Source organism: Cucurbita pepo, chromosome 12, assembly GCF_057944985.1.
Source record: "Cucurbita pepo subsp. pepo isolate OVF chromosome 12, ASM5794498v1, whole genome shotgun sequence".
NCBI classification, from domain to species: Eukaryota; Viridiplantae; Streptophyta; class Magnoliopsida; order Cucurbitales; family Cucurbitaceae; genus Cucurbita; species Cucurbita pepo.
In genome coordinates, this window is record NC_141809.1 from 11,290,241 (window position 1) to 11,305,728 (window position 15,488).

General features: G+C 36.0%; 1 protein-coding gene across 3 annotated transcripts; it reads right to left on the reverse strand.

The window, feature by feature from the left end:
- Positions 1-1,656: 1,656 nt before the first annotated feature.
- On the reverse strand, positions 1,657-14,239 carry LOC111784392 (flowering time control protein FPA). 3 transcript variants are annotated; one of them, XM_087129068.1, is made up of 7 exons: positions 14,006-14,237; positions 13,682-13,928; positions 9,718-9,963; positions 9,421-9,513; positions 7,789-8,804; positions 5,129-6,522; positions 1,657-1,981 (listed from the first exon to the last, which is right to left on the reverse strand). In XM_087129068.1, the coding sequence occupies exons 2-6, from the start codon at positions 13,907-13,909 to the stop codon at positions 5,148-5,150; spliced, it is 2,958 nt and encodes a 985-aa protein (XP_086985194.1). In that variant the 5' UTR covers positions 13,910-13,928; positions 14,006-14,237; the 3' UTR covers positions 1,657-1,981; positions 5,129-5,147. The 3 variants fall into 3 exon arrangements, with proteins under 3 accessions (XP_086985194.1, XP_023520868.2, XP_023520869.2); XM_023665100.2 differs by having other exon boundaries at positions 13,682-14,238; XM_023665101.2 differs by lacking the exon at positions 1,657-1,981 and adding an exon at positions 2,002-2,370 and having other exon boundaries at positions 13,682-14,239.
- Positions 14,240-15,488: the final 1,249 nt, after the last annotated feature.

A 15,488-nucleotide genomic window follows, 5' to 3' on the forward strand; every position in this document is an offset into this window, starting at 1 on the left:
TCCCTTTTCTTGTAGTTTAGCCAAGTGTTGTGTGGATTATTGTTCAACATTTGATATCATTTCCTAGCAACAAGCTCCCTTGTTTAGAGTTTTTGATGATTTTTAAAGGGCTTTTCAGTGGGAATAGTTTGGTTCCTTTTATGGTGTTTTCAAGTTGTTTTCTTTCAAAATTTCCAAATTAAATGCATTTCTAGTCATTGGCGAAACATCCTTATGAACTTAAGGTTAAATTACTATGTTCGTGTCTAGTTAGCATATAGAGAGTCAGAGCTTGGCTTTGATTTGGTGTCTGGATAGTTGCAAAATTTTTGTTAGAATTCCTATAGTTTTGTTAAACTTGAAAATGTTTGCGCTGTTACTAAATGTTCATTAGTTTGCTTAAGGTTATATAAAATGTTTGGAATGTAATTAAATTTTATTTGAATGTAATAGATATCTAAACTTTAGAGGTGTTTGATGTATCCTTTTAGTTTCGTCTTGAGCCATTTTTTGATATATTCATTCGGGGATCTATTAAGAGACCTTTCATAAATTTTTCAAAGGCAATCGAGTAGTTCATGTAGTTCTTCACATTTTCAATCATTTTGAGGGGAAATGAATACAAAAATTGGATGGGAACATAGGGCCTTAATGTAATGACACTTCCAAACTTTTAATTTGAGTAACCATCTTTCAATTCAAGCTTATGAAATTCGATTAATAGTCAAATGCACAAACCAGCTCTAAATGGTAAGGATCGGTAATATCCATTCATTTTTAATTCAACATTCCCATGTCTTGACCATGTTAGAAGTTGAACTTAAATAACTTGGTTGGACTAATTAAGTATATCAACTATAGTAAAATGCTAGTTTTAAGTTTAACATATTGGTGTCAGTATAGTTCATATGATTCATGCTATAGCATGCAATTAAATAAATCATATGATATAAGGTGTTATATTATGTTTCTTGTATGTCATATGTTTGTACGTTATGATAGTTATAGGTGGATTGTTAGACAATCTTCTATAATAGATTCACTACTAGTTATGAGAACCACTATAGCATGTACAATCTTAGTAGGATGTGGATGCACTTAATAGTGCCCTACGATCACCATGTGGGTGCGTTTAAGAAGTTATCAACTAACTTGTTAGTCGGAGCAGTTCAAGGGACCACATAGAGTCAGCAAGCATGAGGGTTGCTCCCTCTTGTGTCACCTTCCTATTGTGTGACTACTAGAACTAGGTTAACTACTCTATTAGTTTATTTGTAGCAGTAAACATACTCCAAACCAATAACTTCACCAAAATGTGGAGACAAACCTTCAAAGTAAATCGTACTTAGGAAAAATATTCAAAAGAAAGAAAAAATGGGTCGATCGCCATGAGAATTTTAAATCGAAAAAAAGTACTGACCATGGGTGTCAAGTTAAAAACCAAATTGTTATAAATTAAATTTATGAGTTAAACTATTACGAATTTTGAACTAAATAGACTAAAATTTTTAATAACTAAAAGTCACAAACTACACCCATCTACTAACTTTCAAACTCTTCCACTTTTCACATATCCTTTACCAATAATAGGTAACCAAGAAAAACTCCTATTTCCATAAAATTAAAAAAAAAATAAAGTAAACACTAATGGTATGGTTAGGTGGCGTAGGCGAAGCATGAAATAACAACTTAGAAAGTGGGTTTTCAGGCCATCTTCAGCAATAACCAAAATTAATTGTGGAAGTTTAAGAGTAATGTTTGAAAAAACTACTAAACTATGCTACATAGATTGTAGAACACTTAAATTCCAAAAATTGATAATACAATCGCACGAGGTGTTGATGAACGGGCAAATGAGAAAGGCACGATGCGACACGTACGTACATTAGTTTGAAAGGAGAAAACGAAGGTGTGCAAGAACGAGCACGTGCGTCCAGCCATCGACTTCTTCTGAAACGAATTCCATAACTAAACTTGTTTCCCTTTCACCCTCGCAATTTACCTACATGCATTTTCGCTTCATTTTAGGGAGAAAAAAAAAAAACATTTGAACCATTTCAACTTTGATAGGTAAAAGAATCACAGTTTCATCACTACAAACAGGCACATGCCTACCTAAATTAAAGGTCGATACAATACCCTTTTTATAACATCGAAAATTTACTCCTAAATGCTATGTTTTTCGAGATTCAAAAGCAGAGAAGTTAGGCCCGAAAGATAGTTCAACACTTGCTATACATTAACCCGGTTTAATACTCGTCTCGACTTTGAATGTTCAAAACATTCAGAGTGTGCACCGTATACAATGAACACTATTCTAAACAGAGAAAGTCCATGTTTCCTAGTTTTCAAGGGATTTATTTCTTTCTCCCTTCCAGGTAGAACCAAGTCCTGCTCAGAAGCAAAACAAGATCTCCAAAATGTTCACAAAATCTCACATTTTTCAGCATAAAAAACAGAGGAGAAAAAGAAACAGCTAATAACGATGGGCGCAAAAGATATCCTCCATAAAATTCGTACGCAATTACCACAGCTAATTGATGCATTAAAACCTTACCTCATAAAAACAAGGAAAAACGGTTGCCCCCTGCACAATACAATGGAACAATTGCAAACGAAAACTTGCAGCTAGCTAACACAAATTTTATCAACTTTTTTGTTTTTTTGTTTAATGTAAATCAACAAGTCAGAACAACGAGATAGCATTGTCAAAACTAGCCAACTGTGAACAAAGAAGATCTTATGCTTACACGGAACTCTCACGAACTAGCAGTCGAAATTCTGAAAATTCGCATCGATATTTTTTAATTCATGTTACGTAAATCATTGTGAAAGGAAGTCCTGTTGCCTTCTAGGATATAGAGTAATGGAGGTTGGTTTACGAAGGTAAGGCTGTCAAGCTAAAGATTCTACACGAGATCAAAATAGTGCTCCTGGTTGAGTTGATTCAATCTAAGAGTGATGAATATATATATACACCAAGACTTACAAAATAATGATAAAAATTTCCGTGAATTTTGATGAATCTTCGTTTCAACCTATAATATTTAGTATCAAGAAACTCAAGATATTTCGAAATCAAACGTAGGTGTCACTACGGTTTGTACCATAACCGCAAAGAAACTAAGCTTACATCTTAACGACCATTGGGCCAACGTGTAATGGTATTAAGGGTGGAACGAAAATTGGAACTTTATAACTTCTCATATTGAGCTTCTCGATTAAGATATAAAGTAACATGTATCCTTCAAAAATTGGTATTTAAATACTTTTATGTTTCATTTGTATGCATTTTGGATCATAGTTCATAAAGGTAATGGAAAAGAATGTCAGCTACACATTAAAAGTATTGTACAAGACTAAACATTTTACTACCCTCAAAACAAAATCCTGCTTACATAAAGTTTTACAGATGCTAACAAACTAGGCAAAAGGTTTCACAGAAAAATAGCTAATAGGCCACAAATAAGTAAAACTAAGCGTGTCAGACATGGCCAATAAAGATATGAATGCATGATACTAATCAAGATGCCTTCAAGAGAGAAATAATAACATATATCTCAAAGAATAAATAACAGGAGGCGGTTGTGATATTACGATTCATTATATGCACAACGGACTGGACTTCTATGAAATCAAATTACTTAACCATCTACCGGTTCCTAAACTTCAATTATCACACTGAATCTAAAGATTATGTCATTGCCACCAGCTTCAATCCGTTATCTGATTTAACTCAACCAACCCAGTTGACCAGAGCTCGTTTCATTAACCACTTTCTATGTCATTTCTCTGCTTTTAAAGAAACTAAGCCCATCTGCTTAACTCTTAGATTTTTTTTAAATTATAGTTTTTTTTGTCTTACATCTCTTTACATGATTTTTATCTTTCCTAAGAAAAGATTTAAATTCTAAGCCAAATTCCAAAAACAAAAATAAAAAGTAATTTTTGTAGCTTTCAAAACTTGGAATAGATTTTTAAAACATCTTTAAAATATAGATAACTAAACAAAGAAACTCCTAGACAGAAGTAATGTTTATAAACTCAAAACTAAAGCCTCGTTTGAAAACCATTTGATTTTTAAAAATTCGGTTTTCATCTTTCCTAAGAAAATATTGAACCATAAGCTAAATTCCAAAAAAAAAAAAAAAGAAATTTTTTTAAGTACTTTTTTCTTTTTTCTTTTTTTTCAAAATTTGGCTTGGATTTTAAAAATACAAGATAACAAACCCAAGAAATCAATACATGAAGGTAGAATTTTTTAGCTCAATTTTGAAAAACCAAATGGTTATCAAATGGGGCCCAAGTATTTTTAGTAACAACATTGTGGGTTTATTTGCTAATTTCTAAAATCAGTTCACGAAATCTAGATTAGATTTTAAAATTTTAAATATGTATAAGAAAATAAGGAAACACACATCCAAAAATGACCTCCAAAAACCATAGAGCAACAATGAACAAACCATCAATCAATCTCCCGACTACTTGCTGAATGAAATTTCCAGAAGCATGGAAACTAAAATCTAAAAGTTTTTATGGTTACATAAGTCAATTTCCTAGGTGGTGGTAGGAACTTGTACATCTTGGAATTTGTTCCAAATTCAGGATTTAGCTATTTCTTGTATCTAGAAGGAGAACTTGGAGAGCTTTCTTATCACTCCCGTCACCTACTGACTAGTTTTATTTTGTTCCATAAAAAGTTCCACACCTAAGTCTATATTGAAAAGCACAAAATGAGAGGAAGTTAGATACCCCCAAAATTCCTAAACAAATGCCTAGGATTAGGAAGAAATAACCTCGATGAAGATAATTAGATCATGCACGAAACTCTTCAATCAGCAATGTCATTCTAAACTCTTTAATCAGCAACTTCAGAATGACAACAATAACACCTAATTAAAATCCTAAACACTAGCACAACTTTTAAACAACCTACACAAAAAGTTAAAGCAGTGGATCATGTATCATATACCAGCTATAATAAAAGATGCTAAAGAACCCGAAGTCATACGAATTAAAACATACTCTATTTCAGCCAACAACAGAAACTTGCATTTAAATAGAAAATCATAAACCAATCAGAGCTCATGCAAATATCTACTAAAAGAGCTAGGCCATCAAAGAATAAAAGTAAAGTATGAGGGATTACCTAAGCAAGGGGCAGCTCATTATTGATTTCCTGAACCCCAGCCTGCTTGCTTCTGCTGCTGCTGCTGCTGAATCTGGAGGAGTAAATTGGCAGCAAATTGGAGTGTAGATCGATATCTCTGGTCCTTGCCTGCCTCAGCATCACTGCTCCCAGTGCCAGTGCCAAGGTTTGCAGATTGCAAATGCTGCATCTGATAAGGAGGCTCGGAATTCACCCTATCAGATGCTAATTGAGTAATAGGTTGTGACTGTGTCGTAGAACCCTGACCTTGATTAGATAAGGTCACAGTATTTGCTGATTGCTGCATAACTGGTGCACCATAGCCAGATGTGTCAACTCCATTGACCGACCCATAACCTCTCTGGCTAATTTGCGAATTATCATGATGATACTGAGGATTGACCAAGGGCAGACCAGAAGCTTGTGCATTTTCAGGAGGGGCAGAATACGTAGATAAAGGCCTGTAAGGAATAGGTAACTGCTGCTGCTGCTGTGGCAGACTGACAGCAGCTTCTTGGATTTGGGTGGTTCCCGTGGCCTGTGGTGCAAGCTGGTTAGGTGTCTGAGGGAGAGGTGGATAAGGTTGAAATTGAGAAAGGCTGTGACTCTGAGGATTATAATGATTTCCCATTTGCTGAAATGGCTGACCGGTTTGATCAGAAGATTGATGACCTACCATCCATCCCTCAGATGTAGCCCCTTTATTAGAAACAACAGGAGGAACTGGAGGTTGTGGTGAGGCTGCCGGTTGTTTGGCACTTTCTAAACTAGATGACTGTGACTTACCAGGCAGTAAGGAAACCAAGGTAGCAATAAGCTCGGGTGTTAATGTTAACCCAGCTTGTGAGATTGCAGCCGTATTATTGTTAGCAACATATTCTTGAGGCAATGGCTGAACTGCTGATGGCTCACTTGCGGGCAGAAGTGTTTTGGGGGGCTCCTTAATTTCATCATGCAAAACCCTATTATAATCCATTGGAAGTTGCTCCTGCTTTGAAGGCACTGACCCATATTCAGTTTGTGAAGACAAAACCTGCTGTCTCTCACCATAGTCAGATGTAGGCATGGGTAGATATGATTGTTGGTGAGTAGGTTCACTAATAGACACCTGAGGAAATTTGAGAACAAGACCATAAAGCCGTTCTGGACCAGAAACTTTCAAGACTTTTCTCAAAAACTCTGAAGGAGGAACCAAAAACATTGTAGTTCCATCATCAAACTTAGCAACACCTGCACGATCTTTTGCACCTAGATAACGCAGGAATTCGGTATAGGATGCAAAATCATCCTCACTATCTGGCAAGAAAAAGACGATGTCGAATCCAGTGGCCTCAGCATAATGTTTAGTGAGCTGATCCAGCCCAGTTCTTGCTGAACAATTGACTACATCAGGACTGCCAAATAGTAGACAAAAACATCAAAATAGATGGTTAGTGAGAATATAAGATTCCAAACACCATCACCTGTACCAACTAGAAATTGATCTTTAGTTGGAATTTTTAAGTTCACATCCAAACTAGCTTTTCTAACAATGTTCCGTTCATAACAAAGCTATGCAGCAAACATCTGCTAATTCATTTAATAATTATTTTCAGATTTCTTGGTTTAAACTCTAAAGAACCCAAGAATGTGGAGTTTCCCTTTAGCTTCTAAGATGGGGTGTTGATTTAAGCATTATCAGAATAATCTCTATTATTTAGGAAACAAGTATGGACCTCCATTTCCAGTAAGGATCATATACCCCTTTGGCAAAAGGTAGTTTCTGTGTTTTTGTGAGGAAATTATGCTTGCAAAGAAACGGAAGAATTTAAAGATCCTTCGCGATTGGACACATCAAATTTTTTTGTAATCATCCTTCGTTTCCTATTACCAACAATTGGGGCTCGTTTCTACAATTTGTACTAATCATGGGGTTACTTGAACAGGATCTGTTTTGTTTAAATTCATTCAATTGTATAGGTTGTTCTATAATATCTGCTAATTCATTTAACAGTTATTTTCAGGATTCTTGGTTTAAATTCTAAAGAAACCAAGAATGTGGAGTTTCCCTTTAGCTTCTAAGATAGGGTCTTGGTTTAAGCACGCTATTGGAATAATCTCCATGATTTAGGAAACTTCTGTGGATCTCCATTTCCAGTAAGGATCATAAACACTTTGGCAAGGTAGACTCCCTGTTTTTGTGTGGAATTTATAATTAGAAAGAAACGGGAGAATTTAAGGTTCCTTCAGGACTTGGCTCATCAAATCTTTTTTGTGATTATCCTTTGTTTCATATTATCAACAATTGGTGCTCTTTTCTATAATTTCAATTGACCACGAGCTTACTTGAACATGATTTGTTTTTGTAGGTTGTACAACTATGTCCTCGAGTTCTTTTATAATTTCTATTAATCCCATGTAAGTAGGCCCCATTTTTTGTACAAATACAGTTTCTCTATATATAAAAATAAAATAAAATAAAAAGATAAAAGATAAAAGATACTTTAAATAGACAGCATTCAAAAATATTTGTACAAGCGGTGTGCACCAAAACATTTTGTTCCCAGATACCGCATGAATTAATCAACTACATGGCATGAGAATCATCCTACGGAAGTGAGAAGCTAATATTAATACGAAAGTTTTATTTAAAAAATATCAGAAAGAAAATTGATACTTACAGCTCACTTCCTATTCCTTCGCCTATTGGAACACAACGAGCATGACAAACAGGCGTTCCTCCCTTGGCAATTATTCCACGCCATACAAAATCATTTTCAGCATGGCTCTGGCCACGACCACTAACTGGAGCCCTTGCAACTATAGGTATAGCAGGAGTCTTTGCTGGAGCATTGGCATATGGAAGAGAAGAACCTCCATCACTTATTGGACGAACCCCATATTGCTGATCAAAACCCATGCTCCGGTTATCCATTTTTCTTGGAGGAAAAGCAGCATCATCTAAGGATGTTGGACCATCTATCCTTGAACGTTTAGAATCCCTATGGAATTGATTTACATCCAAAGCATCCCACGTACTTGGAGTGGACCTGACCGGTGGAGGTGGACGAATACCAGTAGCTGGAGAAGAAAGTATCCCTGGTGTCGGAGGAGATTGCCTTCTCCAATTTGGACCAATCATATTTTTTGAATTTGCATCCTGAAAACTATGAGATGTCATCAAGTCATTAAATTCTGGGGGGCCTGAGATACCCTGTGGAGGACCAAAGGGTGGTGGTCTTACTGCCGTATTTTGTCCAAGAATGCCACTAGATGGCAGTGGTCCAGGAAACTTATTTTGCACCATTGGGTGAGGATGTCCCAACAGGTCCATTTGTGGAGGACGGATTTGATGCTCATTGAAAAACATATCAGGCCTAGTCTCTTTACCACCAGGATAAAAGCCAAGGTTCTCTTTCACAGGTGCCGGATCACTGTTTGAAAACATAATAGTAATCCGAGGATCATTAAAAAGCCGTCCTTGTAGACCCTCCTTTGCACGCCGTGCTTCATCAACACTTCTAAATTCTACAAATGCAAAATGCCTAGAATGGAAACTTGTAATTCTGTCTATCTCACCAAATAAAATCATCGCATTGTGGAGCATTTGCTCATCAATTTGAACAGATGGAGGATAACCAATCCACAAAACCTTACTGGGAGGTCCATCTCTACGCAATTCCGAAGATTGAGCATGCTGCAACGATTATCAAATGGTTATATTGCTATGATAACAATAAACTAACTATAATTCATAAAGTGAGCTTTTTTCTTTTTCTTTTTCTTTTTTTTTTTTTTTTTTTTTTTTTCCTTTTGAGGAAGAATACAAGAACAAAATGAAGCAAAAATCAGAAAATCCACTGGCATCACGTGGGAGAGAGGGTGGAGAACGGTGGACCAAAATGGATATGATTCTAACCAAACTTCTAAATGGATCGCTCAACAAGCATGGGTGGCTAACAAAATGGCTACCTCATTTCCATCTGTAGGAGTGAGAAGAATACCCCATATGTGATGGTTCTTAAGATGGTCAATCAAAGGGTCAATTTCATTGTATTGATGATCTTGATCCATGAGAAGCTTTTAAAAGTGAGAAAAAGATTATCCGATGTAGAATTAGTCTTTTATCATATCTTAAGAACAAAACTTAGAAAATAACATCAGGACCCAGGTACATTTGTAGTTACTTTATCACAAACAATGTGCACAGGTACGTAAAAGCTTCCACATATTTGTATTTGTAAAGTATTAGCAACTATACATAGTGGTAAAACATCAATGATTACATAAGGCCACATGTCAATAAGACTCACCAGTGGTCTTTTATAACCAGATTGGAAATCACCCATCCCCACATTTCTACCCTGAAGCTGTCCATGCCCATCTCTGGTGTCAGGCCACTGATCCTAAAGAGATTCAGATTAATTACATCAGCGAGAGAAAGAAGAGGTCACATGAACTAATTTCAAAATGAATAAAAAAAATTTCTCAAAAGGTTTAGTAAAAAACCAAGGGTAAAGTCAATACAAAAAGTAATTAACTAGTTGTAAATGCTGCAAACATATTTAATAGAGCACATTGATGTTCATTGAGATTCTGAACATGCTTACTCTTCTCATTGGCTGTGACCGAAGAAAATCAACTCGAATCTGGTCTCCACCAATGCGTTTTCCATTCATAATTCTCAAAGCTTGTGATGCATCTTCCAATCGAACATACTCAATAAATGCTGTATTCCGATCTCGCAAAAACTTAAATTCATCAATTTTACCAAATTTGGAAAATTCCTCTTCAAGTTGTTCCCTTGAAACAGCTGGGCTAATACCACCCACCCACAAGTTCCTACAAGGTTTGGCCTGAAAACAAAAATTGTCAATTCCAGTTTCTAGAACTAACCAGTAGAAACCTAATGCATGGATGCGTCTCAATGACATGCATGCATGCATAAAATTAAAGAATAAATAAAAGAATTTTTCTCAATAACATACCCAAAAGATACAAGATTAACTTTAAGCAACTAAAGGCAATACAACACAAAGTTGAAGATGAGAAATTGAATTGATAGAACCACCAAGAATATACGTGATTCATGGAACTACTAGACAGGCCCATTAGGCTGAGGAGTGATTAATTGAACTTAATAATAAAAATAATTATTTATGATCATTTTTCTTATTTTAAAAAAATGTATTCCTTTAGACAAGGTATACAAACAAGAAGGATTCATTAGAAACTACCCAACATCTATTCAACATCAAAACTTCTTAAAAAATAAAAACAATATTGCGTTCCAATAGACCTAAAGAAGTTTTGTCTAATAGCGTATTCAAAAACGTGTTTTCACATATTGACTGACCTAATGAAACTACCATACATCCTACATTTTTATCAGAAGACATGGAAACCACAGAATGCTGATGTTTTAGAAAAAGGACGGGCACAACCTGACCAAAGATCTAAGTTAACAAGTTTTACTTACAATCGCTGGGTTAAATATGGCTGTTAAATCATACGTAAATATAAAGGATACGAGCAGCAAACGTCACAATGGTTAGAAGCCCAAGGAAAATATAATTAGAAAGAGATTGTATAAGCATGGTAAACTTCACCAATGGCTTAGCAATCCCAAAGGGAAATAGTCACACTCCCAATTTATAATGTAACATAACTTGTAAATCAAAGCAAGTTTATTAATCATGAATAATCCATCAACATATGTAAAGAATAACATACATATATATCAGTAGTCTTTACACGAGAAAATTTCGCAAAAACAAGTGTGGCTTTCCAAAAGAAATATGAAAAATTGAAAAGAATAAAGATTACAATCTCTCATAAACATTCTTCCTTTTTCTACTTTATTGGGAAACTCAAGAGAAGGTACTTACCAAGAGGGTTGACTAGAAATGTCACCGATCCAAAATACAAACACTACTTTTTTTAATCGATATCATAAAGATGAGAACATTGAGAAAAAATTTAGCCCAAAGAGACAGGTACAGTCATACTCTTTTCCCAACATGGTCCCTAAACAAGCATCACATGACATTTTCAACACAACCTACTGGAGTATTATCTATTGATCAAAAATTTGCCACCACACACAAACCAAATAAAATAGTCATTAGTAATAAATTAAAGGGGTACTTCATACTTTGGTCTCTCAATATGCCTCCTCAAAAAGGTTGGAAAAATGTTGCTCGAGGCTTTGATGGGAACTTGTTTTAGGGAAAAAAACAAATATCCTATAGGGCTGCACTGTTAAATCTACTATATGGACGACATGAAAGGAACAAAATCTTATAGACTATTTGAAGGTAGGAGGAGCTTGGGAGATTCCTTTATCTATAGTATATAACACTTGGCTTCTTGGAAGAGTTCAAACCACAAAGATTTTTGGTGGTACCGATAGCCTTCCTTAAATTATTAGAAATTGGCATCAGTTCTTTTGTTTGGGGGAAGGGTTGTCTCTACCCCTAGCCCTTAAGATTTGTTGTTCTTCTTCTTCTTCTAATTTTTTTATTTTTTATTTTTTAATGAAATATAAGATGTCTTCTTTAGTGCTTCCTCATGGTATTTTTGTCTTCAAAGTTAAAATCTCTCAAAATTGAAAAACACGAGTAATCGTAGGTGTCATCCTTGAATCTTTATTATTTTTTATTTTGTTAAAGGGAGACAGATTCCAGAATTTCACTAATGTCTCATCCTGGAATCATCAAAACAATGGAGATCTCGTTTATATTTTTAGCCAGTAGGTCAAGGTCAAAGTGCTGTTCAATGAATGATATTAAGAGGAAAGGCTATTTGCATAAATATCAAGCTTGAAGGCATAGCATGCCCAGAAAACATTACCAAACAGGAGTAGCTTATCTACTTAAGTGTTCCAAATTAAAAACACTTGCACAAATGAACTCCTCTCAAAGTAGGAACATGTCAAATGTCTTTTTAGGCAGACAGTTAGCAGAGCTAAGACACCAAGACTAATTTCTATTTTAACACAATTAGATACATAACCCTTACTATTCTAATAAGTCCTTAAACCTAATAAATTTGGTACTTCTTGAATCCTGAAATTCTTCTCATCATTATCCATCAACTAGTAGAATTGGCAACAACTAAATAAAGAGAAGAATTGACCCATCCTTGTGGTCTCTTACATGATGCTTAAGGGCAATGTTTATTAATGAACTAAAGCTGCAAATAGCATAATAAAAAGAAGAAAAAGTTGAACAAGAAACTGTTTGTTCATGTCCTTCATTTAACCTTACTCAAAGCTCTCTCCCCCCTTCCAATACTTGTGGAGAAACATGGAAATATGCTTCTCTATACATATCTTGTCCAAAAAAAAAAAAAAAAAAAAAGGAACTATGCTAAAGAGGAAGAAGTTTAATGATGAGGAAAATTGAGATAATGACCTAATTAGTGGTAATGAGTTTTAACTTGTAGGTATGCAACATCGTTTTGTAGTTTCGTGGCTTAATGGATTTTAGTTATGGAAAATCCTATGATACTTAGAAACTTGTTTTTGATTGTCTGAAAAAGTTCTTTGTTATTCTCTCAGGCCAAAGCTTCATATTAGTTTGAATACCATGTATATAGGTGTTCATATTTGTTTCACTGTGTGCTTAACCTCGTTGGAGCCATCGTATCTTCTTTTCCCCAAGTTGCACTTGAGCGCTTGCTCTTCAATCCGTTTCACGCTTAATAAACACTACATACGAGCTCGAATATTTGCTCCAATATATAACATTACTAGACTGATTTCTAGCACTTCCTGATCTTTACACTGATACCATCTTCCATAGATCATATGAGTTGACCTTCTGAAAATTCTTATTGTAAACCAAAGAAAAAGCTAAGCATAAAAAATGAAGCCTATATCTTCTCTAGATAGTACCAATAACATGTTTAATTAAGAGGGAAGGATATACAAAGGCCACCAGAGAACACACCCACCCACCCCAATCTCATTACTTCTAAACATTTAATACCAATGGAATCATATAATACTTTTGAAGAATTTGTAATTTTAGTACCACAACTTAAGCAAGAAATTCAGATTTTCCCGAGGTTGGATATAATTGCAAGGTTTATATCGTTTTGGTGATTAAATTATACATAGTTTTAATGTATCCAAATGCTATCAGGTTGAAAGGTTTTAATGTAGCCGAATGCTATCAGGTTGAAAGGTTTTAACGTAGCCGAATGCTATCAGGTTGAAAGGTTTATATCGTATGATCCTCCTGAGCTATATCAATTATTGATATGTTCTCCCAATTATTAAGATTCTTTCAAACATGCGTATTTGATCGTTATTTATGCCATGAATGTCGGTGTTGGGTTTGTTATATTCGATATTGAATATCAACAAAAGGAAAAACCTTCATCATAGGAAGATAACGCCTATCTCGACGGTTGTCGCATTATCAAACGGGAAGGGTCCAAATGAAGAGCAAAATCAAAATCAAGAAATTGCAAAACAAAGCGAGTAATTAATGGCACGTCAGTCATGTTATACAGATACGCCAATCCAATAAAACCCAACACAACACAGAGATCAGAACAAAAACAAACCGGTCTCGCAAACTCGATCTTGATAGAACTCCCACGCAGAAAAAAACCCTGAAGAGCGTCCTTAGCCGCTTGGGCATCCTCCATATGCTTGAAGTAGATGAAAGCGAAGCTCCTGGAGGAATAGGAAGTAACACTATCAAGCGCACCAAACTGCGCAAACAAATTCATGAGATCCGCATCGGTGACATCCATGGACAAGTTTCCAACCCATAAGCTGTTGGAAGACATCTCCGCAACGTCCGAGTCCCTGTGCAGTAGTGGTCGGCTCAGTTTGGGAGGAAGCGGCATTGTAATCAAAAACGAAGAAACAGAGACTAAATTCACCTTTGGGCTTTTGTCACCGAGTTTGCAGAGCGAATGAATTAGTGCAAAGGAAATGTGTCGACGAGAGAGAGGATTTGAGGTTGAGATTGAGAAAGAATTCTTGTATTGAAGATAGGGTTAGGTTTTGCAGAGGGAAATAGGGATTTGGATTTGGAAATGAAATTTGGGGGAACGGTTTGGCTGTTCAGCAAGATGACAAAATTACCATATTAGACGCCCTTCGTTGCTTACAACCTTTTAGTTCAATGATGAAATGAAGGGTTTAAAATGTAATTTTGAAGTTTTTTTCTCTCTCTTATTTTGTCTATTTATTTATTTATTTATTTCCCTTTATAAAAGACACATTTATTAATAATGAATAATTATTAAATTAAAAATGCTATCAAATAAAATAATCATAAAAAAAAAATTTAATTTTTATTCGTTATTTTTTTAATTAGTTAAAAATATTGGAAGGGTATGTTAGTAATTGTAATCATGCTCAGGATAACTATTAGTGAGATCCCACATCAATTAAAGAGAGTAATGAGTGCCAACGAGAACGCTGGGCCCCGAAGAGGTAGATTGTGGGTTTCTAAATCGATTGGAGAGAGGAAGTGTCAACAAAGACGTTGGGGTCCGAAGATGAATTGTGAGTTCCTACATCGATTGGAGAGAGTAACGAGTGTCAGTAAGAACGTTGTACCCCAAAAGGGGTGGATTGTGAGATTCCACAAGGACGTTGGGGCCTAAAGGGGATGGATTGTGAGTTCCTATATTGATTGGAGAGAGTAACGAGTGTTAGCAAGAACGCTGCGCCCCAAAAGGGGTGGATTTGTGAGATCCCATGAGGACGCTGGGGCCTGAAGGGGATGGATTGTGAGTTCCTATATTGATTGGAGAGAGTAACGAGTATCAGCAAGAACGTTGCGCCCCAAAAGGGGTGGATTGTGAGATCTCATGAGGATGCTGAGGCCTTGGATTGTGAGTTCCTACATTGATTGGAGAGTAACGAGTGTTAGCAAGAACGCTGCACCCCAAAAGGACACTGGGGCCTGAAGGGGATGGATTGTGAGTTCCTACATTGATTGAAGAGAGTAACGAGTGTCAGCAAGAACGCTGCGCCTCCAAAGGGGTGGATTGTGAGATCCCACATTGATTGGAGGGAGGAACAAGTGTTAGTGATGACGTTAGGACCCGAATGGTGGATTGTGAGATACATCAATTGGAGAGAGGAATAAGTGCCAACGAGGACGCTGAGCCCGAATGAGATGGATTGTGAGGTCTTACATCAACTGGAGAGAGTAACAAGTGTCAACAAGAACGCTAGGCGCCAAAGAGGGTGGATTGTGAGATCCCACAGTGATTGGAGGGAGGAACAAGTGTCAGCGAGGACGTTAAGACCCGAATGGTGGATTGTGAGATACATCAATTAGAGTGAGGAACTAGTACCAGCGAGGACGCTGGGCCCTGAAAAGGGTGTATGGTGAAATCTCACCTCCGA

Bases quoted from the DNA above. Each gene is read 5' to 3' on its own strand.
- LOC111784392 (XM_023665100.2), bottom strand. From the start codon at position 13,969: ATGCCGCTTCCTCCCAAACTGAGCCGACCACTACTGCACAGGGACTCG. The intron at 9,514-9,717 runs GTAAGCATGTTC...GAATCTCTTTAG, and splicing joins GGTCACAGCCAATGAGAAGA to GATCAGTGGCCTGACACCAG. The intron at 8,805-9,420 runs GTGAGTCTTATT...TAATCGTTGCAG, and splicing joins CTGGTTATAAAAGACCACTG to CATGCTCAATCTTCGGAATT.